Genomic DNA, 27,949 nt, shown 5'->3' with positions numbered 1-27,949 from the left:
CAGTGTTTATAAAGTTTTATTATATGGTAATTATCACTGGCCACTTCTAGTGTAAAGTATATTAGATGTAATTCTTCTACACTGGCACTCCTAGATGGCTTTATTAAAATCACATTTTTAAAGACCAGAAAATCAAGAAACAATCCTATTTGAAGAAAGACCATCATGGGACAGACTGTAGAAATTCCTCACGTCTTCTGCAACAATAAAATGAAACACTGCCTAAATTTAGCAAAGACACTACCAACAGGCAGGTATTTTGCAGGCAAGAAAACCTTTTATTTGAAACCACAAATAGTCAGCAGGTGGCCACAACTATCCATGTTTCATTAAAATCACATAAAACCTAGGTACAAAAGCACCACTGATTATTGCTCTAGAAAAACTGCATGAAAAAATTCAAATACGCACAGTAAAAACACCACAGTATGCACAGGACTGAGTATTTAAAGCAAGTGCATGGAAGGCCGAATCAAGTTTACAGACAGCTTCCAATATTAAATTGATATTTATTTTACTCAAGGATGATGGAAATTTCCAAAAAGCATGGCTATGAGAAGATGTCCATCCTTATATATTTTGGTATGGCAACTAGTAGAGTCCTAAAAAAATTAGCATTTACAAAATTCTTGGTAAAAATAGTTTTTAAAAGTTGTCCCAAGAGGTACATAAAATCAACCCCAATTCTCATGACAATTCATTCTCCCTCGTTAGCTACAGATTCAGTTTTCTGTGCCTGCGAAAAAGGGAAAACAAAAAAGATAAAGTTAGTATTAAAACCACCATAAGCCAAAGAAAAGTCCGTCCCACCAACACGCACACTTTTGAGCACCTGGGTTTTAAAAGCAGCTCTGCTACAAAACCTACTTCAACTCTGGGTGGGTGTAAAACACACAAGGCAGGAATATACAACACAAACACTGCTGCGTTTGTTGCTTTCCGCTTTGCAAACTTGCAAACGACCACAGAAGCTGTACCTGCAAAGCTCCTGCAGCTCATCGTGAAAAGAACACCACGCTACTATCTGACTCTACTCACTGCAAACATGCGGAATTTTCTACCGTACCCTTCACTCTCACTGTTTCAATCTGCCCCTTTACTGACAGTGTGCTGGGTGGGGTACCTCTGGAGGCTGAGACATTAACAGTGGAGCGAGAGATGTGTATCTGCAATAACATTACAGGCAATAAAAAGAGACATCATGAACGTGTGCTCGCCGGCTGAAGGACCGAGCAATTTCTTTCGAGACACCGATTCAATCCGTGGGAGGTATGTATGGAAAGTACCTCTTCAGCTTTAGTTTCACCATTTTCAGATGGTGCAGTACCTTCCTTTCCAGCTTCTGGCTTTTCCTCCTTCTTCCCTTTGGCACCTTTGTTGATCTTTGTGCCAGGTTCTCTCTAACAGAGGATCAGAGCACAAGGAAACAGAGCATGTAAGACATGGTGTGCTGTTAGCTGCAATCAGCCAGCCTCTGTCCAAACATGAGGGGAGCATCACCAGGGCCATCACGGTGGCTTTTAGGGGGAAAGGGAGACCCGGTTTTGCTGAGCTTTGAGTGAGTTACGCTGAGGCGCCATGCCAAGGTAACAGGCAGCTTAGAAAATCCACCAGACTTTGCTGTCGGGGAAAACCTGATTCCCCTTGTGCCCGGGTTCAGTGAGCCTCCTGTCTCCCTGGAGTGGGATGAAGTTCTGCTGTGGGGAGAGCAGCAGCGGGGTGGGGGTGGGGGATGTGGTGAAGCCACGGTGGAACCCAGCCAGAGAAACACTGCCTGTGGGAACCCAGGGCTTATGGACCAAGAAAGCTGAAACAGCCCTGGAAAAGGAAGGCTCAGAGGAAGACACAGTCCTGATTTTAAGACCGAGTTGCAGGAATGAGTTCCACTTCAGCATCACAATACACATCGGTTCAGACAATTCACAGCAAGGGACCATGCTCTAAAGGGCAGAGCACAGGAAAGCCATTTGGGGGTGAATTTTTTTGCTAATTCTGGGTGGCAGGTTCCTCATCTGAAAAACGGGTAGGTAGGGGGACCCGCCTCAGTAGGGCTAACGTGACAGTTTATATAAGAAAAGCAATCAGAACAGGATCTGGCATAGGATAAGGGCCGTATAACTGTTTGCTGGCATCAACTATTTGCTGGTATTAATCATTACACGATTACTATCAGTCATCAGTCTGGCCTCCAAAGACCAGTTATGTGAAGTCAGGAGCCTCTCCCAAGTCCTCCGTCTGCTGGCAGCACTGTCGCCCCGGCCGGGGTTCACCCCTTCTGAGCACTAGGTGAACTGTGTGTCCACGAGGCGGCCGCCAAACCCTGCCTTGGACATGAGGCTTCTGATTTCCTTCACTCTATGGACCAAATGGAAAACACACTCCCAGTAAAGCATAAAACTGTGCTCTATACCTTTTGAGAAAGACTGGAGCCATGCTAGTTTCCTAGTCGGTACACTGTGCCTGAATCATTCAGTGTGACCTTTCCTCGGATGACTCCGGGATATAGAATCATAATTTATTCTCTGTTGAAAAAGCCAAAGTTGGGGAGGGAGCACCCCTTACCTTCGCAGATGTTTTTCTTGGTTTGGGTTCAGGTTTGGGTGGAGCGGGTTTCTGCAAAGATAAATTACATTATACACAGGCTGAAAAAGACAACAGTCCACCCCGAAAGGAACACAACAAGGCTGCCAAAGACAACAGTCCATTTTGACTACGCTCCTGTTCATTTAAAAGATACTTTGTCCTATTTTCAGCATCAGGTAGCAGCATAAAGATCTCCGCATTTCATAACTATTTTCATCCCGGGTTCTCAAGCTAACGGCAGGTGAGACTGGAAAGCCAGCTCATTATTCCCGGGTCCAGAACAGCTCTCCAGGAACCAGTTTCAGATTCTCTCTCCGATGTCTCTGTACCTCCTTTTATCAGAGCACAGCAGCAAGAGGAATGACTCAGGCCCTCGGCCACAGGACCCGATGAATTGGGTCACACTGGCCTTCCCCACAGTCGAGAAATCCGAGCACCATCAGAGGCTGAGCCCATCCGGGAGTGAAGACTGCTGTCTGGGAAGTATTTCAAAATCAGTTCTGAATCCTTCTACCTGTGATGCAGGTTTCCATTTCTTGTGGCCAAGTGTCTTCCTACTTTCCTCCTCCGAGGCCGGCTGAAGGCGAGAACAGTCTCCTGCCCACCTAGACCCTGGGCTCACTGGTCCCTAAAGCTTGTGATTAAGAACACAATTACAGGGGGGACGGTATAGCTCAACTGGTAGAGCGCTTGTTTAGCATGCACTGAAGCTCTGGGTTCAATACCCAGTACCTCCACTAAAAAAATAAACAAATATAATTACCTCCCCTACCAAAAGAACACAATTGTAACGACACAATGTCCCCCGTCAGCTCCCAAAGTTTCAGATTTTCTCACAGACCTTCTTAGCCAAAGAGCCCACCAGGCAAGTATTTTTCTCTCGCCTCGTGTGGTTCTCTGCATTCCCAGGAACAGTGCCCACCTGCCCAGGGGCTTCAGGCCTGGCTGCTCCCCAAGATGGGAATGTAGAGATGCGGTTTTCCATAGCTACTTTAGGGCAAATATTGTGCTCATTGAGCTAGGAAAAAAATTTAATGTGCACCTCTCCTGGCACTAGGGAGAAAGGTTTTAAAATAGAAAACACTGGCCAGAGTCCCCCGCTGCGGAGAAAAACACAGACTCCTCCCCAGTGCCTCTAGGTATCTCAGGATCGTAACTGAACCTGAGCCTTTCCATCAAGGGCATAAACTGAAACTCTGGGCAGTTCATTTCCAGAAGATCGGCTGTCAGACATGACCCCTCAAATAAAAAAAGAAAATTGAGCTTGAAAAGTTGGGACTGTTTTTTTTTTTTTCATCTTCTTCCCACCCTATGTTTGTAGTCTGCTCCCCAAATCTATCAGCTTGCATGGCTCCTCAAGTTTCAGGATTTAAAAAAAAAAATTATTTCAGGTTTTAGTATATTGGATCTACATGCCCTTGCTTTCTCAACTTACAGCAAGTCACTGCCTTTCACATTACTGTCTGTAAGACAGATCTTTCCCCCAAACTCAGCCTGGGTGCTTTGATAGGACAGGAAATGGTGAGATTTTGGAGTCTGTAATCCTGAGGGCTTCTGAGGAGGCTCTGCGTCTGCACTACGGGAAATGATGTCAGTGGAAGGTGCTATATTATTGGTCCCTGGTGCTTGGAAAGGTCTTGTTTTAAAATTTGGTTTTTGACTTACAAGGTCTATCCCCTTAATAGAATGGAATACCATGGCTTTCAAGATGATCTACAGTGACATCTAAAAAAAGTGTTAAAACATCACTTCTGAACCATGGTGAAAAACTACTATTAGACAAGCACACCACCTTTGAGGGGTTTTGGCAGAATGTGGATTAACTGCGTGCACACACAACCACACCTCCTGGGTTGTAATCTTCCTGGTGACTCTGACTTTGCTTCCTTAGGTTGGGACTCACAGGAAACACTGGCTCACCCAACCCAAACCTGGCTATACTTCGGAACCTGGGAGTGTTCCCAGTACCCATTTCTGTTTAGAGTCCCTCCAATGCCAGCCACAGGTGTGGGCTGAGGAGGAAATCCATACTTCCCTGAAGGCTAGAGCGGCTTGCAACTCCTGCGCTATCTAGTATGGAGAGACGTGCCTTCAGTCAGGAGGTCAGGGCCTTTCCCCCAACATCTCAGTGGGCAGCGCAAGTAAATTAACTGAAGTTCTCCACCAGAGAGCCAGGCTGACCTGTCTTGGCAGGGTGAGGACTGGGACGTCAGCAGGGCGGCAGGGAGGAGCAAAGGAGCCCAGCCAGGAGCACAGTGTGGTGAGAAGGGCTGGGGCGCATTCACAGCCAAGGCTTGGCCACACCTGCCCATCCCAGTTTAACGATCTTAACCCTCGTCTCTTCCCTCGTCTCTTCCCTCTTGCCCAGGGAGACCCCAAGTGGCAAAGTAGAAATCATTACTTTTTCAAAGCTTCTCTAGTTCTGAAGTGAGGCTTGAGCGTGTGGATTCAACTTTCAGAACTTTCTGACTCAGGTATGAGTCGTGGAGGGAGAATTCTCATTTCCTTTAGCACATCAGGTGTAGAATGGGAGGCCAGGCCTTTGCCTAACATCCTTCTTTTGTGGCAGAGATCCAACAATATCAAACAACTTCCTAGGCTCTGTGTTCTTGCTAACGGGGCTGGCCACTCTTTTTCTCAGACGCATTCGATCAAGTGAATTGCTTGGCAGTGTTGGTCAAACTTGCGGGAAATGATGACCTGGGTAATTTCCAAAGAAGAAATAAAAAAACCCAAGGGAAATACCACCTTTGTCTTCCTTTTGCTGCTTTGCTCTGGACAGAGAGGATGTGTATTCCTAAGAACTAAAAGCAACGGGTTTCAAATACTCACCGCTGACAACCTGGCAGACCGTCTGGTGGGCTACAAAGGAAATGGAAAAAAATTGTTTTTGGTGATTTACACACAACCAAGTTGATTTTTAAAAACCAATTCTTAACTGTTCCAGGAGGTGTAGAATAAACACTCATTGCATATGAAAAAGAACCCCCAAATTAATTCATACTATCTTACTTTGCTGAAAGAACAGAATCCGAGTCCCGTTACCCTCTCGAGGTGAGCACAGTGAAACATACCCCCCAGTGCCCTGGGCACCGGAATACTTGAGACGAAGCGTCTCTCTAAAGAGGTGGAGGCGCCCTGTTCAAAGAAATGGCCTCTCGCAGTGAAGGGGGTAATGGACAAGGCCAGTAGCAAGGAAGATGCATTTGGGCTCCGACCCAAACCCAAATCTACTTTTGTGATAAAACTGGCAGTAGAGGCACTGAGGTGCTATTCAAGAACCAAATTCCAGTCCAACTCTCATTCCTTACAAATGAAACGAAAGCTTATCAATTAATACAAAAAGAGACTTAGATAATTGTGCAGGAACTGGAACAGCAGGAGTCCGCGTCTTGTCACTATGCTAGAAAGAGAATGACTACAAATCTCAGGCAGTGAACAAGAAAGACTCCCTCTGACCTGTAATGAAATAAACACATTTATTTATCCACTCAGTGCATATGTTTAAATATTTAAACAGAGCTAAAAAGCTCACTAATCTTCTCTTTTAATTTGGAAGTAGACAAATTTAGAGAAACCGTGTAGAGATTGCTATTTTTCAAGGAAATCTTTTTTCCTTCAAGGATGGTGTAAGTTAACAGCAAAGGAGGCTGCAAAGAAAACTTCGAATAGCAGAACTGTTCCAGGCATTTCAAGGGGACAAAAAAAAGCACACAGAATTGATATTTTACTTCTTGCTGCAAAAGATGGCTCCCCGAGGGATTTCACTTTCTAAAAGTACAATTGCCTTCTTGAAAAGCGTTCCAGCGGTAAATATTCCAAACTTTCTGTTTTTATTCACTGCTCTCTCTAGCAGAAGAGTGTACTGCTTCACATAGAGTAGATAATGCGAGAATACTAGCTGAACTCCAGCTTCTCCTCAATTTGCTGCCCTATGCACTTTGCCTCGTTACAATAGCTTAAATGTTTCAATCTTTTAAGGCGGTCAGCAAAAAATAGTCAGCAGGCATCCGGGCCGCGACTGCAAGGAATCACAGAATTCTCAGGACAGTTCATGTCAGTGGGTCAAGGCCAAAGTGGAAGAAAGAGTTCTTGCCATCTCCACATCTAAGAACCTTCTTGCTGAAAATCGCTGGAGGAAGCCAAAGTTATCTTTCTTTAAACTACAGAAGGAAATGAAGGGCCAGAGCCTTCATGAATAATTTGAACCCTGGGGTCTTGTGGAAAGCTCAGAGCTGGACTTAAGGCCGGCGAGCGGACTGTGCTGAGACCAGGAGATGGTGTGGGAGCAGTGGCGGCTGTGCGCCAGTCATCACACAGGGTAAGAGGGTGGACAGCTGGACACGCGAGGCCCGGGTCCTTGGTCAGAGGCTCCAGGGGACATCACACGGCGTCTGCTGGATGCTCACGGGTGCCTTCCCTCTGGGAGCTAGACTCCAAATCCCGCGATGCTTTTCCCAGGATGGTTAATTGCATGGACTGGGTGTCACCGAAGAAATGGCAACATTATAAGAGAAAACAGGCAGCGCAGGGGTACTTGTGCTTCTTCAAGGTGCTTCCCGAGGGTGGGGGAGCAAAGGAGCATCCTCCAACTGCACGGAACCTCTTCTCTCGCATTTCTGTAGCTTCAGTGCCAGCAGGGGCCCCCCATCAACACGGGGGTGGGTGGAGTGTGTAAGCACCAGACTTACAGCAAGTGTACAAGTGAGGCCTCAGGCCACTCCTCCATTACTCTCCAGTTTGGGGCCTGAAAAGGGCCGATATATGTCCATCATCACTCATTATTGCCCCACTATCCACCAACTACTTACTTGTCCTGAGTAAGATCTCACCAAAGCGAAGCCAAATCCTGTGAAAAATTTCCCCACTCCCTCCCTTCCTCTCTAGGTGAACAGGAGAAGAGGCTGAACAGGCAGAGTGAGGTCAGAGGCCCCCGTGAGTTTCCAGGGAGACAGTCCAACCAAAGCACTGCTTTGCAGGACCTGGAAGCTCTTCCCACCCAAAAGACTCACTACCTTTTAAGAATTCAGGTCCAGACCAAGAGTTTCAAAATAAAAAGCTGACGAAATGAATGCAAAAACAGAGTCTGCCTCTCAACGTGGTCTAAACTGACCAGCCTCTGAAAAGCACACCTTTTACTGTAAAATCATTTTATGACTTCCTGCCTAAAATTGATCAGCCCCTCTTTCTGCCCTATTAAAAAAAGACTTTTCTTATATGCTCCTTTTCAGTAACCACCCTAAGAGATTTTCTTTTTCAGTTCAGACAGTGGTGGCCCAGACGAACCTTCATTCACAGTCAGTGGTCCTGGTTATGCACCGAATGTGTTCACTTTCCTGGAAAGTTCCATCAGCTTTCATTAAGCCTTGAGATCTCGAAATGACTGGACTATATTTATTGGATAGAAAATAGACTGGACTGCTCTTTTTTTTTTTTTCCTTTTTCCAACACTAGAGTTTAAAGTTTTCATTTGACACCCAGGCCATTGGACAGAATTACTATGAAAAAAAAGATAATTAAGAATTTCTCTTGATTTGTTGACTGTGAATCCCCAGGAAAAGTGGCCAAAAGAGTAGAATGTCAGGTCACTAAGAGTTCCAGAAACAATGTGAGGGTTTGTTACTGTGGTACACACGTGCTAGGCACAATGGAATTATTCAGTTAGCATTTATTAATTAACTGATGATTCCCTTGGTTGGAGAAAATCACGGTGAAGGCCTTTCTGAAAGACATGGAGTCTTTTATTTTAATGTCTTGGTTGCAAAAGCAACACGGAAGTCTAATCTGGCTATGACAAAATTCCCTGGAAGAGCTGGATACAAATAGAATCACTGGACCCCACTGAATACTGCTTGAAACATACGGGCTATTCCACTGGAATCTGGAAGTGCATTTATTTTTATGAGATTTCTTAATGCTCCTGAGCTTCACCATGTACTTCCAAGCAAAGCCCCAAAGTCAAGCTGCCTTTAACGTTCAAAAACAAATGAAGAGCTGAGTAGAAACTCCCTTCTTTGTAAAACTGGGATGTGGGGAGAGATGCAGCTCAGAGCCTAGACTGGGGAATGGAGAAGATGGAGAAAAGGCATGGGTGACTGGATTTTGGGGATGACCCCAAAAGGGGCATGAGGACAGGGGATTTTGAATCAGAAGACTCAGATGCCTTTCCTGGTTCTGCAGTTTATAAGCTGTGACACCTGGGCAGAGTCATATATCTCTCTGAGAACCTTGTTTCCTTTTGTAAAAATGGGGATAATAACACCTGCCTATCTGTGGACCAAAACAGCGCTCCTCTGATATCAACTAGCTTCTCTCCTTGCTTTAGCAAATATCCAATCATGTTACTGTCTCTCTCCCTCCACCAAAATGGAAGCTCCACGAAGGCAGAGATTTTTGCTTCTTCTGTTCATTGTGGAATCTGCAGAGCCTGATGCATTAAGGTGCCTGTGTATTCATTTATTGCTTTGGTTGGCGCGTCTCTCTGGAAATTGTGAAGGGCTCTCTACCTTCATTCCAGGGTTATTTTAAAGAGCAGATAAAATAATGGATGTGAAAGGGCTTTGTAGACGGTATCTATTCACTGTAGCCCAGGCTGTGCATCCTTAACGACATCACTAGAAAATTCAGTCAATTCAGTGGGGGAAAAATCAATCAATAGACTGTCAGACAGTTCTCACCCCAAAGCACCACTCACTAAGTGACCTTTTCACTTTCAACACTCGTGTTGATGTCCTGAAGACAAATCACAAGTTTTAATCTAGTCTTTGGCTTAAATGACAGGACAAGAGTCTTTTCTAGGGAAGATGTTTGTTAGCAATAACATAATACATATAATCATAAAATATTAAAAATATTGTAAATACATAAATAATACAAATCTTGGGGTGAAAATAATATGCATAAGACAGCTGTATAAGCAAAAAATCTTTTACATATATTCTAACCAGTTTGATCACTTTTAGTGTGGAAGGAAGGGAAAGGCTGTATTTGCTCTCCAAGATCTGCTGTGTGGAATGGTTTTGAGGTTTCCTGACTGACAGATCAATTTAAGCAGCAGTTCCTGAGGAGAAACTCAAATGCATTGTGTCCCCATATCTAAAAACATGAAAGTGTATTACACCTAGCCAACTGTCCTATAAATTGTATTTTGTCATTTTCAAGAAAATTCATGCATTTGAATTTTGGTAAGGTGATAGATTTTTTGGTTGGACCTAGCCTTTATTTAGCGACTTGACTTTGGATCACCAACTTCACCTCCCAGACTCTGTGAGACACTGAATACTGGGTCAATGGATGGTGGGGACCTGGCTATAGGTAGTCCTGTTTGTCTTGCTTTTCAATTATTCCTTTATATGAATTCCGTTAGAGAGTTTCCATTCGGCAGAATGAACTTCCTTGTACAACTCTTGCGTAGGGGTTTTGCTATTGTGACAACCTCTGGATTGTTAACACGATACGAATTCCTCAATCACAGAATCTGTAACTTAATATTGTTTCTGTCTCTCTCATGACCCCTTTTAGTTTATGAGGTCAAGGATTAAGCATTGCAGTTTTTTCCACACACTGTAAAGCTCTGTGCAAAAGTGAATAGCTGTCATCACAGTTACCATCTCATTTGCTACTTTTTTTTGGCTCATCTCTTTATAGAAGTTCATGAAGGCCAAACGCAAGCATCTCTTCCAGGTTCCTAGCTTTTTGAAGATTTCTGTAATTAAATAGAGAGTTTCTCTGAATTATTGCCTAACTAATTATCTCAAGCCCTAAGAATTTTCCTGATTTAAAAAAACCCCACAATTTTAATATTTTGACATTTTATGTATCCTTCCCTAGTTTTTGTCTTTAGAGATGACTCCTTTTAGGCAAATATTCAGAACCAGAAGAGTAATTTATAATTCACTCACTGGAGCAGAGAATGTATTGAATCAACAGTCTTTCGTCTCCTTGCTGTGAAAGGTGGACTTTGTTCTCCTTGATTAATTTACCTATTATCTCGCTCTTTGCCCAGAAGGAATTCTCAGCATTGTCTTTAACAGACAGCAGCTCCAACCGGTAGAAACATAAACAACATACTAAGTGGAAAATGCCTCATCAGTGCCCCTAACTGAAATCCACCCAGGCTGAGCCAGGCTACACAGCCACATTTTTATCTCTGGTTTATGTACTCTCAACAATCTTGTTGAGAATAGTATTCATTCCAGTGCAGACAATCATAACAATATTAAGAATTCCAGTTAATAATTAAATACAGGATGTCAAAGATACACTTACCTCCTGTTTAGTTACTTTGGATCCATCCTTGCCCTCTGTATTCTCTGGAGACTAGAAAGAAAATATTTTGGTGAATTGTATTTAAACTGGAAGACACATATTAAAGGTCCACATAAGCCAAGATAGTCTGCAGGGAAAAGTAAGTCTGTAAGAGGATATGTTTTTACACACACACAAACACACACATACTGCATTTATCTGCACAACTGCCCTAATTTTAAACCAGGAGCATTGCAAGAACTGACATGAGCCCCCATTCTCAATGTATTTTCCCTCAAAGCAGTTTTCGTTGACCTCTGATGACTCCACCACCAGGGAAAGAACAGGGACCCAGCAGTCAGCGGAAGGGGCGCCTGGGATCCAACCCACGTTCCAGTCACTGTGTTTCTCTAAGATGAGAGCAGGATGCTGGGAAAGCCCATGCCAAGCACAAAAGCCCGTTTTCACCCCAGACTCACTGAGCTTTGATTTCCAGCGTATTTCTCGACACAAATTTATCATGAGTCCTGTTTTCCTACTATCAGTTCAGTCTCTCTCCCACACTCCCAGCCTTGGCAGGACAGCCAAGCGCCCTGTCACTGCAGTTCATTTCTTTCCTGATTTTGATCCATCCTACTCTCCTGACAGCACAAACCTGATTCCTTTCCAGGCTGCACGCAATGGGGAAAATATACTTAGATTTATGAGACACATCACTCACCCCAGTGTATTTTTATTGGCTAAAGACAATAAACAAGATTAAAACAGTTAAACTGATTAGAAAGTTAAAACTATTTAACACAAGATAGGAAGAGAGTTCCCAGGATGAAAAAATGCAAATAGCGAATTGACACTTGGCGCAAAGTCTGGCGTAGGAAAATAAAATGGCTATGTGGTAATGGCTCATCTGATAAAATGAGAAAAACATTTAAAAGATCTGAAAACCCACTGTTTGGTGGGGCTGGTGACATGGCAAGTTAATATAACATTTTCAAAGAACAACCTGGCAATATGAAAAAGACACATAGTGCTAATCCTATAATGACCCAATAATTCCAGTTTTGCAACCAAGACTCAAAGAAAGACATTTTGTAAAAATATGGCTTCATTTGTACTGTTTCTAACATGAAATAACTGGAAACAACTCATATGATCATTAAATACCAGAGAAATGTTGAAGTAAACGATGTCACTATTAATGCAATGGGATTAAAAATAGGCTACGTGACTACATGGAAAGTCCATCTAAAATAATGCTACATTTCAACACTTAGATTATAAAGTACTATGTAAAACACAGGTCAGCAGTATATCAAGTCTTTAAGAAAGACAAAAGCTTTTCTTCAAAGCACAGGACGTAGGAAACCTTCTCTTCTCCTGTAGGGCTGCCTGTTACCCAGTCTCCAAGTTCATCTCTCTTTACAACCTCCCCCCCATCCATGGAGGTCTCTCCTGTTTTCCTAATCAACCAGCTCTTTCCCCCTCGTCCATGGACGCTTCTCTATCATGAAGGGAAACAGAGCTTCCCTTTCCTGTCCCCACTCTTTCGCACAGGAATGTCTGGTTCACGGATCTTGTGCTGAGTCAGCCAGCGCAGTTGAAGACAGAAAAATCTTATAAAGTCTGAGCATATGAAGACAGTCTCTAGGTGAGCTATTTGGCCTTGCTCATGTCCGCGGCTACAAACTCAACCCTTCTGGCCACAGACCAGACCCGTTGATGTCTAAGCTAAGGTGCTGGGCTCCCATTCATACCTGTCAGGCCACTGGGCAGATTCCATCTGGGGTACCCTCTACCTGGAACTGATAGGCTTTTAAAGACGCAGCATATAGCTATTACTGATGCTAAATGACATTAAAATTTTTTTTAAAAAACTGATGTTAATGACATTATTTTCAATATTCTTCTATGCAGTGGACTAGACAACAATATGACTAAGAAATCACTCTCTAAACACTGACCTAGTGTTTGTATTGGATGCAAATGATTGAGAAAGAGAAACTTGGAAAGACTCCACATTTAAAAAAAAAAAAAGTAGGTATAATGGAAAATGTTAATTCCTTTGGATGAATGAACGTCAGACTCGAGATGTGAAGAGATTCAACTCCAACAAAGCTGGTTTCTCTGGAAACCTCTCCACAAGGGCATTTTATGAACAAGGACATCACAGACTGACAGTCAGGGACCACCCAAGTATTTATACAACAGAATACTACTTAGCCATAAAAAATAATAAAATAATGCCATTTGCAGCAACATGGATGGACCTGGAGATTGTCACACTAAATGAAGTAAGCTAGAAAGAGAAAGAAAAATACCATATGATATCACTTACATGTGGAATCTACAAAAAAAAAAAAAAAAAGACACAAATGAACTTATTTACAAAATAGAAACAGACTCACAGAGATAGAAAACAAATTTATGGTTATCAGAGAGGAAAGGGGGTGGGAAGGGATAAATTGGGAGTTTGGGATTTGCAGATACTAACTACTATATATAAAATAGATAAAAAACAAGTTTATTCTGTATAGCACAGGGAACTATATTCAATATCTTGTAGTAACCTACAATGAAAAATAATATGAAGAGAAATATATATGTATATGTGACTGAGCCATTATGCTGTACACTATAAACTGACACACACAGTGAAGTATAAACTATACTTCAATTAAAAAATAAAATCAAATTTAAAAAGTCATTAGAAAAAATCCAAATACATTAATAATCATAATATACCTAAACAAATTATACTTATATATTATAATATCAAATAACAGAAGGAACAGAAAAATACATGTATATGATTCCACTTTTACAAATTTTAAAACATGCACAGATCGGTATTAGGGATTTATATATGACATACACATCATAAATGTATAAAATCATGAACTCAAAGGCTACATGCAAATTCACAACAGTAGCTATCTCCAGGGAGGCTGGGAAAGGAACCAAGGGGGTGTTTTGAATTTGAATTTTATTTGTAAAAGCTGTAACACTTTATTTTTTGAAAGATCTTAAGCAAATATGATAAAAAATGTTCAAATGTGTGAATTCTGGGTAAGTAAGTATGTTATATCATTCCCTGGAGTTTTCTGTATTTAAATCCCCCCCAAATATTACCATTATTAAGGAGGGGGGTACTAGACACAGAGCCCTGATAAGCAGCAAGCACCACATTTGCTCCCAACACAAGTTCCACAATGATTAGTGTCTGCTGCGTGTCATAAATGGCTTGTAAGTCTGGTTCATACACCGCCCCTTCCTTTTCTGTTCCAGAGAGGTGGCTCACAATTGCCTCGTTGGTGCTGATGTGAAGGCACTGGAGTTGGGCAAGACAGGAGCACCACAGAAGCCAAGAGCACCACAATCACTAATTCAGGACTGTCCCTCCCGAGCGAGTGTGGGAGGAGAGGTGTGCAGAGAAAGCGAGGATTCCTTCTGCAGTGGACCAACTGCCCTGTCTCCATTCTTCCTTTACACAAGGATGCCTGGGTCCTGCATCTGAGGACACTAAAATGCACTGAAGGGGACACCACTGTCTTTCCTTAAGACTAAAACAGGACCAGCTGTCTTCATCAGGGACCAAGAAAAGACATTTTGGAATGTTTATTCTCTGGACCATCCACAGGAATCAACAGGAAAACTTAACCAACTGCTGAGTTTCTCCCTCAATAAAACCCTAAAGAGTGGCTCTTCTGGGGGTCATGAGCCCAGTTCTCCCTCCCCAAACCCAGGAAGCTATCGGAGATGAGAAAACCCGATGCCCTTCAACAGTCACTTGGGAGCAGCTCCTGATGACCTTAGCCTCTGGATTAGAAAGAGGAAAATACTGAGAATGGGGCAGCAGGCTGGAAAGCGTAGGGCTAGTACCCCTGGTGTCATGTTTCTCAGCCACAAGAGGAGGAGGAGGTGGGTTCGGGTCTCTCAGCAAGGAGTGCTAGACCTTCTATTAAAGTCCCAATAAGTTTTTACTGGTATATGTAAGCTCTTAGAGCTTTACTTCTAAGATTTAAAGTGACAAGGGCTACTGCTTTACAACTTAAGTGAATTACTAGAGAGCCTAGAGTATGTCTGAAATTCATGTAACCATTTGCTAGCAGTCATAGAACAAATGCAGTCTCAACTTCTGGATTATCCATGCTGATGCAGGAAAAGCTGGGAATAGATGGAACACTGCAAATAAACCAGTGTTTATTTTGACTTTGAGGTGATTTTTCTCTAATTTGCTGGCTAGTATTTAAAAATTATTATTATTTTTCTTTAAAATTTCTATTAAAATTCATTTCTGGAGAAGAAAAAAAGCACTCCAATAGTGAGCTGGTTAGCAGTGGAAAATCATCCCAGGACAAAAAAATCCAAATAACCCATCCAGAGAAAGACTAGAATGTGTTTTTCTAACTAACTCTTCACTCTTCTGCTAAAATTTACACATAATTCAACTACTTGATTAATGCAACATTAATTTCCCTCCACAAATGGGGGCATTGACCATGAAATTCTTAGGAAGTTTTCCAAATAACAGGTACTTCCCTCAAATTCAAGTATGTGACACATGAAAACAGACGCTGAAAATTTTATTCAAAGCCACAAGGACCATTATTTAACATCAGCATGACTGTTTTTCATTCATCCCATAGGTGTATGATTGGGACCCTCCCATACTCCTTTGCTTTTTAAAATGATCCTTAAAAATCTAATATTTATGATTGAGAGATCACATGCGGAGGATTAAGAATCAAACCGACGTTAAACTTCTTTGCTACTTCCTCCCTTGCTTGGAGACACTAATTTCACCAACTTCTGTAAACCCAAATTGCTTATTTATTAAGGTCACGAGGCTGGTATGTCTTCCCAAAATAAAATTTTGTTGTTTAAGATTAAAGTACCCGAGTAAGAACTCTGCTTGAAAAGCCTTTGGATGAACTGAAATAAACAGCAACTCTCTTTTCTGAGGGTACTTTCATGGAGAATATCTCACATCGTATTCAGTTATGAAAGAGAACTCAAAGCAAGGAAAAAGCCGTGCTCAGGTATGTCCTGTGGCATTTCCTTTGTATACGTAACCATAATTTTATAATGGAAGTATATCATTAATATGAAAGAATTTTAAATATTTCACACATCTCTTTGGTCTGAGTTGCCTCTTTGGTGAGAGGTAACCTCTTCCCACATGTGTGGATGGATGGGACCTGGGATCATGGAGGAAATTCCTGGCTGGGATCTGACACCTGATTCCAGTCCAGCTCAAACCTCCTGTCCCTGAGCCTCAGTTTCTTCATGAGAAAAACTAAGAGGATGGACCTGAAGATCTCCCTCGCCTGACTTACTCAGATGCTCGGATACTTACTAATCACACCGTGTATGTGATAGGAGTGCCAGGTACTGGGGTCTTGGAGAAGGACAAGAGACCCAGAGGAACATTCATCACCTTAGTAAACATGGATACTCTACTGCACTAATGTGCAAGGCGATGATCTAAATGAGTCCATCCTCAGCACAATCCTGTGATGTTGGTAAACAGCATCATGTCCACTTTACAAGTGAGGAATGGAAGCCAGAGAGGTTAAGTAACTTGCCCGAGATGACTCAGCTGGTAATCTTGTTGGGAAGTGGAAGAGCTGGGATTCAGACTGAGGTAGGCTGGCTCAGAGTGCATCTTCTCATCCCCCGCACCACTCGAAGTGCTTTCAACTAGCTTTCTGAATTTCAAACCTGGGTGCAGATCTGGGATGCTAGCAGAGCAAAGGGCTTCCAGTGTGGGAAATATGTTAATCTGCAGACCTAGCCAAGCAGCACATGATATGCAATGAAGTGTTTCCTAGTTCCCCTCATTTGTGAGCCTCTTGGGATGATAGGAAACAATTTTCCATTAAAAATACTACATGTTAATGGAAAAGAATCTGAAGAAATATATATATACAGATATATAAAAACTTCTAGTAAATGATATATATAAATATATATCAGAGATTTTATATATATATATATATGACTGAATAGCTTTGCTGAATATATGAAACTAACAATGTAAGTCAACTATACTTCAGTAAAAGATAAAATTAAAAAAAAATACATGTGGAGGTGCACATAAATCCACTACTCTGGGTTTTTAAATGGTTACGTAAACAAACACAAGTCCTTTTATCTCACTATTAAAAGTAAAGACAAAACATCAAATCATTTCTATCATTTTTATGGCACTTTACATTTCTCTATATACTTTCACACTGTTGCTGTATTTGATCCTCTCAACAGCACTGAGATACCCAGGGCCAGTCTTAATGTTCCCATTTTACAGATGAAGAATAGAGGTTCAAAGAGGTCAAGTGACTTTCCTCAAAGTAAAGAGTGGTGGAGACAACACTAGACCCCAGTCTCCCAACTTTTACACCAGGACTTTCCCAGGGATGTTATCCAGATGGTTATTTTATTTATTTGCCTATCTGCCCAGACAGGAGTTAACTTCCAGTAAATGGTTAACAGTTATGATGTTCCTTACATTTTTGCAAAACGAATCAGCTGGCTCTGATGTGATGGACATGTAACAACCCAAGAGGGAATAGTAACAAAACCTCTCAGGGTCAGCTTTGTACTTATCTTTGTATGGGGTCAAAGTAGTAAAGATATAATTTAAAAATAATATCCCTTTGTACCTTTTACAAACTTTTGTAATTAAACATCAATTCATTGGTAATCCAGAACTCTGAAATAAAAATCTATCCAGTCCCAGCTATGAGGCTTTTAGTCTTATCTGATGAGTTCCAAAAACAAAAGCACCTCAGTTTTTAAATCCAATGCCTATGCAATGGTGGCTGAGTACCTTATAACCTCTCAGTATATTGTATAATATGCAGATGTGTTTACACATTCATGGTCACAAGGGAACATCCCTATTATTTAAAATATAACAAATTAACGAAGATAACATACCTTGGAAATAGTCAATCCAGCATTTCATGGTGGAATCTGAGAAAATGTGAAGTTTCAGACTCTCAGTACTCAAAGATATCAATGCTTGGGTGAGGAAACTTCACATATAGACCATGCACGTAACCAGACAGTCCAGCAGGGGCTGAAATACCCAGAAGGCTTAGCCATGATGTCCCTCTTTTCAAAGCCAGAAGCCTGGATCCTGAGGGCGGCATGAGGGCGGCTGGTTGGGTAACTTTCTATGACTGGCACCCAGAAGCAATGGTCTCAGCATATGTCTTAATACACACAACATTTTCAACAGACGAACACTCACATATTTAGCTAACTCTTGAATCTTCTTTGTTTCATTCATCAGGCACCTTTATTTAAATACAAATACAAGAGGTTATTAGAAATAATCATGTATGGGAAGTACTGTGGTGTCAAGGTTAGGAGAAAAATGCTTGAATAAGAGGGCTGAGTTGGAGTTCTTGGTTCTATCTCTTCCCAGCTGTGTGACCCAGAGGAAATTCCTTCATCTCCCTAAGTCCCAGGCTTCTGGAGGTGGACGGACTCAGCTCCCGGAGCCAGACACGGGGACTGCACTCCCAACTGGGCCTCTCCGTGCCACAATGTCGGTGCAAAGAGCCCACACCTTACTGGGTGCTTGGAGGCTCCAGTTCATTAATGCAAAGTGCTTGGAACACTGCCTGAGTCATAGAAAGCCACCGAAATGTTATTTATTGTGGCTGTCAGTATCATGCTCTGTGAGATGAGGACAGCCTCACAGAACTGCTACGAGAATAAAATGAAATAATATGAAATTACACCAAAATACTTCCCACACAGGTTTCTCTCTAATAACTTCACAGATTTTTATTTCAATGATGGTGTCTAATGACTATAAAGCACAAAGCCCAGGTGGGGTACATCCAGGCTTTCAATAAATGGTAGCCATTTACATATTAATGGTAACAAATATTTTTATACGTTGTGACTTATATGTTTCTCTTATAATACATTTTGGAACCAATCTGGAGATTTAAAAGTGTCTCTCTTTCCCTACTTCTGAAGAGGCATATCATTTGCTTTATAGGACTGAACATGCATTTGCTTTGGGCATATCTAAATGGCCTTGTTGCTGGACATGCCCACAGGATGTAAGTAGACTGGACAATAAATACCTTAATCAGGAACCAATACATGATTTGACTCAACTCTTCTAAGAAGGCAGTGAAATGTACAATAAATAAGCAGCCAGTGGGAAAAATAATTCAACATTTTGATTTGGTTTGTTATCTTCAACACTGATTTTTAAATTACTCAGGAGACTAACATCAGACTTCAACATATCAGGTACAGTGAAAGCAGACAGCTTCAGTGGTGTTTCTCTCAGTCACCATTTCCAAACTGCACCCTGCAGGAAAGTGGAATATATTTAACTTTGGTTGTAAACAAAGGCACTGTTTTTAGGAGAAAAATATAGGAAAAGAGAATCCCTTGATAACTGATTTGCCAAGGGAGTTTGAATGTTAGATAGTGATATTTTTAAGCATAATTTTTTTCCGTGAGAAAAATCAACCATGTAAGAATGCTCCGGATTAAAGGTTATGTTTACAAAAACAACATTGTTATTTGGTTGTTGAACATCTACTCCTATAATTGCAGTAAATTAGACATACAAGGTGTGATCTGCTTGGTCCTTATCCACTGTGTGTGCTGTCTGTCCCATAAAGTGGAAGCTTGGCTTATTATGAATCTATTATTTCACTGCAGCTTTCTTAATAATTAAAAGTATCAGCATCGCAGTAATGGACATCCGTTGACAGTTTCACACATGCCAGGCCCTGCGCTAAGAACTTTGTATTCACTATCTCACTTAATTTCTCCAACCACCCAATGAGGTAGAACATATTTTTATCTAGATTTTTCAGTTAAGGAAACTGAGTCTCAAAGAATCAGGAACTTAGAAGCTTAGGGAGCAGTTAAGTAACCTGCCCTAAATCATAACGCCAGTAAACAGTAAAACCAGATCATGTATGACCACCTCCCCAGCAAGGATATGAGATAACTCAAATTACTACTTTCTTCCCTTGAAAACAATTCACTCATGCACTTGTTCAACAAATAGTTACAGTACTTGTGCTAGGTGCTATGCGGGATTAACAAAAGATCATCAAAGACTTCATGGTCAAGTGGGATTAGAAGGATTACCAAATTGATTCAAAATTGGGTAATCAATCGAGTAATATGTGTCAATTTAGGAACATGGGACCAGACAAGCACCTTGTAAACACAAGAGGACGGTTAAAAGAAAAGCAGCGGGACCAAGAAGTCACTGAATCTTTACTAATGAGGGAGGGCAGCTACCGTACACAATCTAACCCCAACTGCTGTAACAGGCTTCCTTCTATTCCAAAGAAAGCAAGACTTCACAGAGTATCTTTTTTAAATTGAAAAAAAAATTTTTTTATTGAAGTATAGTCAGTTTACAATGTTGTGTCAATTTCTGGTGTGCAGCCAGATTATCTTTACTAGCAAACTAGCAACTATCCTCTCAAGACTAAAATAAAAAAAGTTATAACCCCCCAACCATTTTCAACCAAATAACTTTTGTCAGTGTTTTTCCTTTGGACATGCAGTCTGGCCAAACTTTTGAATGCTCAGAGCTCACAGTTTTTCTTGTGGCTCATTATCACTTTTTGCCATGGATTTCTGAATATGGCCATATATGCATGACCTACCCCATCAGACTGAAAGATCCTTAACTATAAGGGCAGTTACTCACTCACTTCACAAAGAGTTGGAAAAAAAAAAATTCACTTCCTTTCCCAAGGTGATGGTGCTCTACATAAAGGTGATGCTTGATAAATGTTTATCTAATGTGAAGTGAGTGAATGAAGAAGTAAAACGTACAACCCTGCCATCTTGGAGCCTTTACTCAAATACAGGTTTTATATCAATATTAACTCAATTAAACTCAGCAAGTAGTTATGGATGACATACCACATGTCAGGCCCTTTCACATTCACACTGGGTAACTCAATTTGGCTAAGAAGGCAAATCTCTCTGAACTGACTTATAAATTAAACTCAATCCCTATCAAAATCATGGCAGGCATGTTATGAAAATTTACAAGCTGATTTTAAAATTTACATGGAAGTGCATAGGTTGGACTAGCTAAAACAATTTTGAAAAAGAAGAACAAAGTGGGGGAACTGATGTTACCAGTACCAAATCTTACTATAAAACCACACTAATCAAGATAAATGTGGAACTGACATATGGAGAAACATACTGACAATGGAACACAACTTTGAGCACAGAAATCAAACCTTTACATTTATGATGAATTGATTTTGATAAAGGTGCCTAGGCAATTCTGGGGGAAAAGGATGGTCTTTTCAGCAGTTGGTGTTGGGACAAGTAGATATCTACATGCACCCAAAAAAAAAAAAAAAAAAAAAAGAAAAATTGAAACCCTTATCTCAAACTATACACAAATTGAACTCAAAATGGATCAGAGACCGTATAGATGAGCTAAAACTGTAAAACTTCTAGGAGAAAATGTCTGTGACCTTAGATTAGGCAAAGATTTATTAGATATGACACTAAATGGATTTCATCGAAATTTAAAAACTTCTATTCTTCAAAAGACAACTAGACAAATTTTTAAGAAGCCAAGATTTGGAAGAAAGGATCTACAAATTGTGTATCTGATAAAGGACTTGTATCCAGAATATATAAAGAACTCTTACAACTTAATAATAAAACAAACAATTCGATTTAAAAATGGGCAAAATATCTGAACAGACATTGCACATAAGATATCCATTATGCAAGTAAACACATGAAAAGATACTCAGTGTCATTAGTTATTACGGAAATGTAAATTAAGTTAATCAGAAGGGTATAAGCAAAAAAACCTGACAATGCCAGCTATGAGCACTGAAGTGGAGAAACAGAAACCCTCATGCACCGTTGGATGGTACAATTACTTTGGAAAGCAGTCTGGAAGTTTCTTAAAACATTAAAGCTAGACTTCCATACCACCTGCTAGTTCTGCCCTTAGGAAACTTCCCAAGAGAAATGAAAATATGTCAAGGTAAAGACTTATATACAAATATTCATGACAGCATTATTTATAATAACCCCAAACCAAAACAATCCAAATGTCCATCAACTTATGAAAGGATAAACAAAAAGTCAAATATCCATACAATGGGCTATCATTGGGCAATAATAAAGAATGAGGTACTGATACATGCTACAACATGGACAGACCTCAAAAACATTATACTGAATGAAAGAAACCAGACACAACAGACTATATACATTGTTTGATTCCTTTTACATAAAATTGCCAGAAGAAAAGCAAATCTATAGAGACAGTAGATTAGTGGTTGCCCGGGACTAGGGTGAAGTAGGGATTGGATACAAAACAATGAGAGAGACCTTTTTGGATTGATGGAAATGGTTTAAAACTGGATGGCAGTAATCTTACACAACTATGAATTCATTAAAAGTCGTTGATTTGTGTGCTTTGAATAGATGAATGGATTTTACGGTAAGTACGTCATACCTCAAATCACACCCCTTTCCACACTGAGAGCTGCTGAAGTGTCAGTGACACTTCGCACTGGGCAGTGATACTTACAATTTTTTTTTTAAACAGACTGGTTTCAAAAATTCACATCTCATTATTTTTAATAACATACATTTCATTGATTTCTAGTAAAACTAAACATTTTCATCTACTGGGTCTGTTATTTTCTTAAAAGGACATACATCTTTCCCATAAGGACATGTGAGACTATTTATCTTTTTAAAACAGCAACTTTTTTTCCCGTGATACGTGGTACAAAAATTTTCCCCAGTTTTTTGTAAGTTTTAATATTTTGTTAACAAGTTTTTTTTTTTCCTTTGCCATATTGGCATATTCATTTTCATGTAGTCAAATTTATCTGCACTTTCATTTACAAAGTCTGACTCTGGTGTTATAAGATGTGATATTCTTTTGAAAGATTAATCAGAAACCTTGGGTATTGTTAGTTAAGCATCCCGTGGGTCAAAGCCAGCACTTCTGGGCCTTTTCATTTTATGAAAGGAGGTAAAACGTCACTTCAAACCTCAAAGCTAGAGGCAGACAGACTTCTCTTCCTTAAACCTTCATTTTAAGCGTAAAGAGGCACTAGTGTTTACATCCCAGATCCCTGGAAAACTGCCTCATTAGGGAATTTCTGATGTGATACACTAGGCATTTCCAATAGTTCTCATGACGAGGGACTGGAAAAATGAAAAGAAAAATGGCAAAATGTGTTTGCTGTGGCTCACCATGCCAGAACCGTGGCTCAGGCCTCGTTGGCTGAGGCATGTCTGCAGAACATCCCAGATCACCATGTAACAACGTGACCACTGCAGGCATTCGTGGAGGTCTGACCAGAGCAGTCTAGAACTCAGTCACTCTCTGCCCCACTACCATCTGAGTCCGTGAACTTTATCATTTTCCCTGATGCTTCCCTCACTATTAATGGGTGGTGACCCATTACCCATTAGGTAATAAACACAGGAAACTCAAATTTACTTAAATCTCACCAACTCAACTGCTGAGTAATATACTGCTTCAAAAACACTACCGCAGTTATAAAAACGATTTGGTGTAGTGTCGCTGATTATCACACAAGAAGATGTGGACAAAACTCACAAAGACATGATTAAGAAATATCCAAAGAAGATTTTACATCAATGTGGATACTGTGGGCTTTAAGTTGCATCCCTGAGGCCTGGTCATGTTCAAGTACAATCAGAAGAGGCATTCAAATGCCTGAAAACAGAAAATGACTCTTTTTCTCTTTGTGTATTTGAGTTCCACCCACACTTTCAAGATTGGCCCCAATTTAATCTTTCCTGATCTATCCTACAGCTTGTTTAGAATCTATACTGTATATTCTGGGACATACATACAGGCATAGTATTTTTTCAAACACTAAACACATCTCTTTATTACAGAAAAATTTAAACACAACACTAAAGTATACATAATAATCCCCTATTATTCAGCTTAAACAATAACCAACATTTTGCCAATCTTGCTAATTCTTCTTCCCGCTCCTCTTTTGCTGGAGTATGAGAAAGTAAATGCCAGGAACTGTATTATTTTTACCAGGAAATAGTTCAGTGTGCATCTCTAACAAGAAATGGCACTTTAGAGAACATAGCACAATGCCATTATCTGTGAAAGGTAATGAAATCAGCAATAATTTCTGAATATCCTCTAGTGCTGATTATATTCATATATATACATACTTCATACTCAGTTCATATTTGGGTTTCCCAAATTGCCTCAAAAATGCCTTTTTATCTATGGCTCCATACAGGCTTAATATTATTCAACTGTTTTCTGCCTGCTAGTCTTAGCCCTCACTGAATTAAACAGAAGCTCCCTGAGAGGAAACCTGGTATTCCTATGGCATGAAAGCAGTACTAGGACTCCAGATCATTTTATTGACTTCATGAGTGCTGTGTCTTACTCTGCAGTACCAAGAGCAGTTCTATTTTTGTAGGGACTTACCTGCTAAAAGGAAACAAAACAAAACAAAACCAAAAAACAAAACCAAAGCAATGCTCCATTGACTGAAGACAACTGAAGACCTCTCTTGTGCTGGGATTGGGCATCCTTGATCCAGGGATTGGAGGAGACCAGGGTGTGGCCCTGCCCTTTCTCTGGGCCTTGTCCTAGGGGCCTGCCTCCTGGTGCCTCCTGGGGGCTTGTGGGATCAGCAAATAGGTGATCCCTAAGGCATCTCAGCTCTGCAATGCCCAGAGTGTGCATGCATGTGTTCACATGTAAAGAAACCACCTTCCCCTCAGAGGGAAGGGGCCTGGGGTGCTGGCTTTGCCCTGGATGGGGGGCAGGGGGAGGTAACCCCTTCCTGGGGCTGTAGAGCAGGTTCCCTCCCTGGTGCTGCTACTTGCAGATCTTAGAGGAAATAAAAAGGGAAGTGAGAGAAAAAACAAAAACAAAAACAAACAGTGCCTCAAGTGTGTTCATTAAATAACGTTTCTTGATTTCTGGGAAAAGTTGAAAAAAGGAGCCAAGATGGTACAAAAGTATTGTGAAGGGGCACTTTGAAAACTTACAATGTAGAACAGGCAGTCCTCTAGTCAAGAAAAATATTATAGAATAGCATGTAAATGCCTTGGCAGATACCCAAGCTTCACAGATCTCAAAGAGCAGCACACAGATTGTCTCCAGTTCTTTTCTTTGCATCTAGGCAAGATTTACCTAGTGACTATGGCTCCCTACCTAAGTCCCAGTGAACTCCAGGGTTCCATGAGGCGGTTCCAAGGTTTGACCGGTAGATGGGATGGCCATGGTAGCCATGTTTAATTTGTGGCTGCTCCTGGCCAGGCATGAGCCCAGGTCTCTGGGCCACAGGTATAAATGAAAAACCTTTCTGTTTTAAGGAGAGGCTTCCCAACTCTGAAGGACACTCTGATGTCCTGATGGATGACACCCAGGTGCCTGTACGCAGGTCTGCCCCTAGTCCAGGATGCCTAGCTAGCTTCCTCATGGGGGCTCCCTGCCTTCCAGGAAAATAAAACAATAATCAGAAGTTCCTCTATTGCTCTTCTTGTCTTCTCTTCTGTTTCCTTAAGAGAGGTGGGCAGTAAGGAAAAGTAAGAGTGATGATTTCGCCAACTCTGACCCTTGAACGAGGCTTCCAGCACATCAGGATCCATTATAATAATCGTACTTACTTATAATAAACTTACTATCTGTCTAAATTTGTTAATAATTCCCAGCAAAGGAGATAGCACCAACTCACTCTGTAACCCATTTGATGACTCTACTAGGATTCCCAATTCATTAAACCTCAGTTAAAATGCTAAAAATGGTGGCATCATTCTAATATCATCATGCTAATACAATGGGGCTGGAAAAGCAATACTTTCATAAAAATCAAGTTTAAATAATGAATCTAAAATATTAGTGCTCTTAACACCCTATCCATCTTCTTAGGCTGGGAGTCTCTTTGGATTTCAAAGTCCTCTTGACCCACCGACCACTAAAAGAAGAGAATGAGTAAATAATGTTTGAAAGTAAGGCCTCTGGACCTATAGCATCTAATTAAATCTTTGATACTAGCTATTGGTTGGTGAGACCATTGGATAATTCGTGTCTCCAAGCCTGAGTCAATGGCAATAACACCTGTCAAGGTGTTCTGAGGATTGAGACGTTGAGTCAAACTCTGCCCACAATATTACACATATAGTATGTGCACAATAAACTCTAAATTTTTTTAAAAAAAATTTTATTACTATGTTTTTAAAAAATAGAGGAGACAAGTTTCCACCAAATTCTTAGTAAAGACAGATAAAAAGGGAAAAGCTATCTTTTTAAAGCTTCAAAATATTTTTAAAAATATAATGCATTCACTGATACACACCATACCACCATCTTTAACAAATAAAGCTGAATATTATTTGCAATTTTGCTTCACATTTAATATCCTCACTGGTGAACACTGTTGGAAACACGAGGGCAGGCCGTGGGGAGGGTGCAAAGCATTTTCTTAGAAACAGCTGCCACACCGCGGTTTCCTTCAGGTGGAGGAAAGCCTTCCCTCCCCTTCCTGGGACAATAAGTCGCAGCCGGACTCCGAGGGAAACATGCGTCCGGCGCGAGTTACTTCGTGTCCGGGGCCTGCGCGCAAGGGGACATAATAGTGCGCAAGGGGACATAATAGTGCGCAAGGGGACATAACAGTCAGCAAGGAGCTCAAGATGAGACTAAAATGACCCCAGTTCCCTCTACGCACCGAGGGGCGGGGGTAAGCGGACCCCGCCTGCGGGACAGAGTGAGGGTTTGGGTCGCCGGTAGGACCCGGAGGCCCCCGCCCTTTGCAGCCACAGAGCGCGCGCCCCCGGCGACGTCCCGTCCTGCGTGCAGCCAACTCCGCCGCTCGCGCCGCCAACTGCGGGCAGGTCTCTGCCGCTCTGGGCCCCGCCTGCGCCGTCCCCAGCCCTGAGTGACACCGGAGTTGGTACATACGGGTCTGCAGCGCAGGCGAGCAGCAGGGTGAGCGCTATTTTAAACATGGCTTTCCCTCTCCCGTAGCCTCAGAGCCATCGCGGCGTACCCAGCGTGGGCATGGCCCACATGGGAATGGCCCCGACATCTGCCCGACTTACTGGACTGATTTTCCACCTCACTAAACGGGGACTTGTTTTCTCCTCCTCTGGTTGCTTTTCCTCCACACTAACCACAACCTGGCAGTTTGCATAGGAAACTCCCCTCTTGGAAGGGGGAATGAAAAGCGATTTTGCTTCTCGTTGTAGGAAGAGGAGACCATTCCGGCTAGAATGAGTTCAAAAGAAAGTAACATTCAGAGATCGATGAGCACGGCAGGAGGGACGCGGGGAGGGAGCAATGTCTGCAACAGGCATCTGAAAACAAGCGCAAAGAGATTCGCAATCCCCGAGTTTCTAATGAGTGCATTCCGCGCAATCCGTTGCAATGACAAGATTTAATGTTAGCACAATTTGAAGGCCTTGGAAATCTGTTTTGGTAAGACTTACCTTTCTCTTCGGCATAATGACTATGTTCGTGCAGCTAAAAAGTAAAGCAACCGGCTGGAACTGCTGGCACCGCCGCTGGATGCTGCCGCCGCCGCAGCTGCTCACGCGCAGGGCACGGCGTAGCCCGGCCTCCCGGACCTGAACCTTGGCGGCTCCCTCCCGGGGCCCTCTACTCGCTCTCCTCCCCGCTCCTCCAATGAGAAGCTCCGGCAGCCGGCCGCGAGGCCCCATTGGCTGCGGCAGCGTTCTAAATTCCACGCGGGCACGCCTACCTCCGCGCGCACGGTACGCTCTGTTGTAGTTTCCACTTCACCGAAAAATCTGCCTGGCGACTGAGCATGCCCAGTTCAACTAGTAACCCCCAAGCCACACGAGCCTGGAATTTTCATTGTTTTGCTGCTCCCTATTCGGATTGTACCAATAAGAAGTGTGGACCTTCATAAGGAGGAAAAAGAGTAAGGACGGACACATAAACTTTATAAGGTAAATGTAAACACAGCAGGCACTTTATATGTTTCCTATAAAGGCTTGTAATGAATGCTGTATGTTAAGAGCTGTAAGAGTGGAAAGGTACTCTTACCTGGAAGAGTCTGGCAATCTCTGAGGGTCTCAGTTT

At 41.7% G+C, this 27,949-nt stretch overlaps 1 protein-coding gene and 1 long non-coding RNA gene across 7 annotated transcripts in view; one reads left to right on the top strand and one right to left on the bottom strand.

Moving 5' to 3' along the window:
* Nucleotides 1-257: 257 nt before the first annotated feature.
* Nucleotides 258-27,645, bottom strand: HMGN3 (high mobility group nucleosomal binding domain 3). 3 transcript variants are annotated; one of them, XM_010972839.3, is made up of 7 exons: nt 27,334-27,639; nt 10,852-10,902; nt 5,416-5,445; nt 2,563-2,613; nt 1,287-1,400; nt 1,067-1,166; nt 258-736 (listed from the first exon to the last, which is right to left on the bottom strand). In XM_010972839.3, the coding sequence occupies exons 1-7, from the start codon at nt 27,562-27,564 to the stop codon at nt 723-725; spliced, it is 591 nt and encodes a 196-aa protein (XP_010971141.2). In that variant the 5' UTR covers nt 27,565-27,639; the 3' UTR covers nt 258-722. The 3 variants fall into 3 exon arrangements, with proteins under 3 accessions (XP_010971141.2, XP_010971142.2, XP_010971140.2); XM_010972840.3 differs by lacking the exon at nt 1,067-1,166 and having other exon boundaries at nt 27,334-27,624; XM_010972838.3 differs by having other exon boundaries at nt 636-1,166; nt 27,334-27,645.
* The window catches only part of LOC123613623 (uncharacterized), a 39,046-nt gene continuing 38,688 nt past the window's right edge, over nt 27,592-27,949 (top strand). For 2 of the 4 annotated variants that reach the window (XR_012508749.1, XR_012508747.1), the window contains exon 1: nt 27,593-27,816. This is a non-coding gene — a long non-coding RNA (uncharacterized LOC123613623). Of the gene's footprint in view, nt 27,817-27,949 lie in introns of all 4 variants that reach the window. The other 2 variants (XR_012508750.1, XR_012508748.1) reach the window with 2 other exon arrangements.

The sequence above is a fragment of the Camelus bactrianus genome, chromosome 8 (assembly GCF_048773025.1).
Source record: "Camelus bactrianus isolate YW-2024 breed Bactrian camel chromosome 8, ASM4877302v1, whole genome shotgun sequence".
NCBI lineage: Eukaryota > Metazoa > Chordata > Mammalia > Artiodactyla > Camelidae > Camelus > Camelus bactrianus.
This window is presented reverse-complemented; position numbering and strand designations above follow the sequence as displayed.

What these genes read in the sequence shown, in the direction of transcription:
- HMGN3 (XM_010972838.3), bottom strand. Translation starts at nt 27,564, where the DNA reads ATGGGGCCTCGCGGCCGGCTGCCGGAGCTTCTCATTGGAGGAGCGGGG. An exon ending in CCAAAGTAACTAAACAGGAG is followed by an intron (nt 5,446 to 10,851) that starts GTAAGTGTATCT and finishes TTTCCTTTGTAG; the next exon opens with CCCACCAGACGGTCTGCCAG. An exon ending in GTGAAACTAAAGCTGAAGAG is followed by an intron (nt 1,167 to 1,286) that starts GTACTTTCCATA and finishes ATGTTATTGCAG; the next exon opens with ATACACATCTCTCGCTCCAC.